Raw genomic sequence first — 5,290 nt, 5'->3', positions numbered from 1 at the left:
TGCTTAGTTATTGTGAGCAATTTTTTTTTTTTCATTTCGTGTCTTAATTAGCTGTTGGGAAAAGTAAGTTGTATATTTATCTAGTCACTGCTAACTGCATTTTATTAATTTTAAAACATAGTTAATTCCCTAGCATATCGCAAACGATGACAAACTTCTCCTCTTCCATAGTTATAGCCTGATTTTTGTTAACTGTTTTACTGCACTGATTAGAATTTCTAGAACAATGTTAGATAGTAAAGAAATGTTAGGCTTTTGGACATTCCTACTTTGTTCCATGATTTAATAAGACTGCGTCTAGGACCTTACAGTTAAATATCATGCCATTAGCTGGTTTCAGATAAGCTGTTCTTAATCAAGTTAAGAAAGTGTTCTTTTACTACTAATTGGTAGTAAAAGTAAAAACAACAACAACCACAAACCAAGAATGGATATTGATTTTTATTGGATTGAATTTGGAAAGTTTTTTTGGAATAACAGATTGTGATGCTAGTTGGCATTTACTACTCTCATCTTTCTTTTCTAAGAACAGCAGATTCAAAGGTTAAGTAATGGTGAGCTTTCCAAATGCACTATTTAAAGTTCTGAGGGCAGAGCAGGATTACTCAGCAAGATACAATACTAATAAAGGAACAGCATGCAAGGTTAAGCCAGAGGAAAAGAGGGACCTGTGGTTGCTGTTTTATTTAAAAATTTTAAGGCAGTTGTTTATTGCCAATAATTAAATAGCTCAGAGAGGCATTTAATCATAAGACTGTCAAACAGAACTCTACTACAGTTGATTAAAATCTTTAAAAATTTTTTTATGGAGAGAGACTTCATCACTTTCTCTACTGATATGCGCCAATGTTTTCATACTTAACCTGGAAGTTCTTCCTAATCTGAATATTCCTTGCTGACATACAGGCATACTTTTTCTCCTATTTCCTTGTCAAAAAAAACCCCCAAACACTAGTCCCCCTACAAAATAAGTGCAAGAATTCATAAGGAACTACACCCCATTAAAAAGCCTAGAATTCACATGGCCACTTGGGTATTCCACTCGCTCAAAGACACCAGGGTTCACAGAAGTCCAGAAACTGGGCTTGTGGCTTTTTGGTTTGACATTGATGTAATCTGTGGCTTCCTCTATGTTCTCATAGTCCAGGACAGAGTCATTTCTTTGTCCTCCAGGAGCTGAAAAGACCACTTGTGTGTAGTTCACATCCTTGGTGGCCTTAGGGGAAAAAAGCAAAGAAATTTGGTCAAGATCCCTACCATGTTTGGAGGAGGTACTCAACTCTCACTCAAAGAGGCTCGCCCTAGGCTGGATGGGAAAGAACCTGGGTCCCGGGTAGCTGTGTCTGAGAGCAGGGCCAGGGCAATGAGGAAGATTGCTCCTTGTGCCTGTGGGAATGTATGGGTTTAAGGAAGAAAGACATGGAGACTTAATCCAAGTGAGGTCGGCACTCAGAGTGGACCCTGGTCAGTGACTGGGACATGGGGAGCAAGGGGTTTCCTGTTAGCACCTTCATTTTTATAGTTCACTCAGACCCACTTTGTTTGGATGCTCTGTGCTGATACGGGCCTGGGAATGGAAGCCCAACCACCCTCACCTAAGGATGAGGTAATGCCTCCAGAAGCACCCCCTTCCTTGCTCCCATCTCTGGAGCCACGGTGACCCCAGACTGCATATGGAGGGCTGGGATCACTAGGAGTGTCCATTACCTGGTGGGTGGGAGGTGAGCCGTCCGAGCTGTCGGAGCTGTCTGAGGACGTGTCACTGTCATCTAGGGTGAAATAGAAACTGTTCTTCTTCTAAAGAAAGTCAAAGGGTGTAAAGAGAGGATAGAGGCAATGGAAGGGAGAATGAGATGAAGACAGAGGCAGAGAGAGGAACTCAAAGAGGAGTGGGGAAGAGAGATACAGAGCCCCCCAAAGAGAAAAAAGGAATAGAACAGAGAAAGGGGGGAGCCTCCCAAAATAACCAGGAACATGTCCAAGAGTCCAGGCACTGCTGCTTTGTCCAGCTCCATCTAAAAGTAACACCAAGCCCACCAGGCTGGACTGTGCTTGGGGAGGGCTATCTGCTGGAAGGGGAGTAGGCGGGGCATGCTGAGCCGCTGCGGCCCAAGGCAAAGAGCTCTGGCCCCAGAAATCACAGGCACAGCTTCTCATCTAAACCTGTCACTAACTCCAGCAAGGTTACATTCCTTTTTGTGCCCTGGTCTTGTCCCCTGTAACACAGAGAGTTGGACGATGATCTCTGAGGTCCCTGCCAACCATGGAGTCTTTGATTCTGACCAGGCTTCAGGGAAGCATCAGGGTCAGGGGTTGTGGCGAGGCCCATGCCTCTCCCCTTCCACTGAGACCGTGAGTTCATGCAAATGGCATCTTCTGATTCCCACGTGCATTGAGGCCTTATCTGGGTGGCGAGGAAGCCTGACAACCAGATTTCTCCAACTGAAAAGATAAAATTTAGAAGGACAGAGCAAACTCAAATCAACCAAAAGATAAAGCAGTGGAAAGAGCAATCTCTGGTGAGTGACTCTCTTGCTGTGGAAGCGGCAGTTTCCACTGTGCGAATAGTGACCTGGTGGGTCTCCCAAGCTGAAAGAGAGAGAAAACGAGCACGTGATGTTCCTGTTGGTTCACTTGCCGGAGGGGGATATAGATGTGAACCATCACCAAGACTCAGATTTATTAAAGTGCCCAGATTCCATGGCTGGGGGCAGGCAGAGGCAGTTGAAATCTCGGCTCCACCACTAACGGGCAGGCAGAAGAAAAGATGCCGTAGTATCACAAAGACAGGAGCAGAGACAGCCCCCAGTCCTCCGTGGCAGCCGTTCACACAGGACCAAAGCTAGAGAAGAACTTAGACCCACACAAACCCAACGCAATCTGCCCCACTGGATAGGATGAACCACCTTCTGAAAATGGGGGCCTGGCTTGGCCTGTACTGGGGAGGGTGTGAGGAATCCTCGGGCTAGTGGTTTGGGCAGGACAGACCAGGGCTGCTGCAGGGAGGCTCCCCGGGAGTCCAGACAGAGCAGAATAAGCTTTGAGACAAGTTCTCCCCCCACCCCTGTACTCACGCGGGTAACGGGGCTCAGGCACAGGAGTGCTTCTCTCTGCCCGAGTCTCCTTCATCTCCTTGGCAGCAGGTGGGCAGTAGTGGGCAGGGCTGGGCCTGGGGACCTGGAGCCTGGCCTTTTCCAGTATCCGCTCATTCTCCTTGGCTAGAGGGAACAGGGCAAGAGTCAAAAGTGAGAGTTCACTAAGTGAGGCACATCCTGTCTGTGAGCACAGCTCTCATTAGGGAAAATTGATCAGAGGGATCTCTTCAAACCTCAGCACGCCTCTGCTCAGAACCCTGCAACGCCCCTCGCCTCACTTGGAGTAAAAGCCCAAGTCCCTCTGAGCCTCACTCCTCCTTCCTCTTCCTGCCGCACCTCAGCTCCAGCTACCCAGCCCCTTTACTTCTGCTGTTATGAACAAACTCTCCTGGCTTACGGCCTTTGTAGGTGTGGCTCACTTCCTCACTTCCCTCAGGTTTAGACTCAAGTGTCAGCATCTCAGGGATGCTGACCCCCATCCAATTCGTATCTCCTTGCCTTGCTTCATTTTTTTTCTCCCTAGCACTTACCATAACCTAACACACATTTTACTTGTTTATTGTCTGTGTTACCCATGGAAGGTAAGGTCCATAAGGGCAGGGATTTTTATTTTGTTCCCTGTTGTATTGAATGAATGAATGAATGAATGAATGATTGACTAGAGTAGCTTAGACTTACACCATCTTGCCCAATCCCTTGTCTTAACACAGCCAAAGCAGTTTATTTTTTTCCTTAATTGTAATGTCTTCCCTGGACCGAGCTTCCTACTTTCCACTGCAAATCAGCTCAGGAATTTAAGCTAATCTCTTAGTCTAACCATACCATTCACCCTTCTGTTGTAATTCAAGGCCATTTCTTCACATTAAGTCCCTTGGCAGGGATGAAGGAAGTTCACCAGGCTCAGGTTAAGTGAGCGCACCCTCATGAGCGTCGCAGCAGCTTGTCTCTAGGCAGAAGCTTGTCTGGGTAGTGGAAGGACTCTGAGCCATCATTCCCAACCGCAGATAGGTTGGGCCAGAGTGGGGATTACCGGCTTAGAGGTTGGTGGAGTGAAGGGGCATCTGGCCAGGGATTCCTCAAGTAGGTTTTCAAGTGATATTCGGGGGCTCCAAAGGGGGCTCATCTTGCTGCAGGCTCGGGAGTGGTCCCTGAAGGGAACCAGGAGGGAAGAGGATGTTGAGCCAGTTACCCATGCGCCTGCTGAGCAGGTAGTTGACGGCTGCGATGAGGCAGGCCTGCAGTACCAGAGACACCACTGCGATCACTACTCCGTGCCAGACCTTCATTTCTCTGTTGGGAAATGAGGAAATCAGGTTAGGGGTTGCAGAGGTACCGAGACGGCTGCAAACCCATCCCTGCCCTGAGCCAGAGGCAGCCTGCGGGTGTTGCTGTGCGTCTTGGGTCTCTTCCCTCTCAAATGGGAAGGCTTTAGGGGCCGGGGAGGGTGATGTGCACACTTGGAAGCCGGCTACATCCATCAGCCTGATGGGAACCTGAGCCGGCTCTTCCATGGCCACTCACTCCGTCAGCATGACGAGTTCCTCGCAGGGCCATCGCAGGTCACGAGAGGGGCTTGGGCTCTCTCAGGGGCAGCAGGAAGAGACGTGGATGGAACCACTGGGGGTACCTCGTGTCCAGGCAGCACCAAGAGCGGGACTGCCCTGGAGACCCACGGAGGTGAGGCAGTGGGTCAGGACTCCTGGGCAGTCTTGGCTGCTAGAGGGTCATTTGCTTTCCTCGCCCCAGATTCCAGTTTTTGAATCTACAAAATAGGCAGTAACAATATTAGCACCTGCCAACCAGTGGGTACTCTCTCGCTGCCAGCCACAGGGTTGAGCCCCCGGCACACCCGCCATCCTACCTGATTCGCACAATCCCGTGACCTAGATGTCACTACCCTCCTTTTATAAGGAGCAATGTGAGGTCTAGAGGGCTGAGGGAGGAGTCTGAGGCCGTACAGCCAGGCCTGGATTTGAGCTCTACATCCAAGCCTACACCCCCAACCATTCATCTCTGCTCCCAGAGCCTTACCTGCTGCTGGAAGCACAAAGGGGTCCAACAGGAGCAAACACACTGGGGGAGATTCTGTGAAGAAGCCCAATGTCACACACACACACACACACACACACACACACACACACACACTCACCCACACCCTCTGTGCCTTCGTTGGGCTTTAGGCCCAGGACTGTGGA

General features: G+C 49.1%; 1 protein-coding gene across 1 annotated transcript; it reads right to left on the bottom strand.

The window, feature by feature from the left end:
* Positions 1–341: 341 nt before the first annotated feature.
* LOC103006619 (regulator of hemoglobinization and erythroid cell expansion protein-like) lies at positions 342–4,700 on the bottom strand. Its single transcript, XM_057539571.1, has 5 exons — positions 4,617–4,700; positions 4,285–4,385; positions 3,075–3,218; positions 1,708–1,769; positions 342–1,216 (listed from the first exon to the last, which is right to left on the bottom strand). Exons 1-5 carry the CDS (start codon positions 4,625–4,627, stop codon positions 992–994), a joined length of 543 nt encoding a protein of 180 aa, XP_057395554.1. The 5' UTR covers positions 4,628–4,700; the 3' UTR covers positions 342–991.
* Positions 4,701–5,290: the final 590 nt, after the last annotated feature.

The sequence above is a fragment of the Balaenoptera acutorostrata genome, unplaced genomic scaffold (assembly GCF_949987535.1).
Source record: "Balaenoptera acutorostrata unplaced genomic scaffold, mBalAcu1.1 scaffold_1051, whole genome shotgun sequence".
NCBI classification, from domain to species: Eukaryota; Metazoa; Chordata; class Mammalia; order Artiodactyla; family Balaenopteridae; genus Balaenoptera; species Balaenoptera acutorostrata.
Note: the sequence above shows the minus strand (reverse complement) of the source record. Positions and strands in the feature narration are given on the sequence as shown.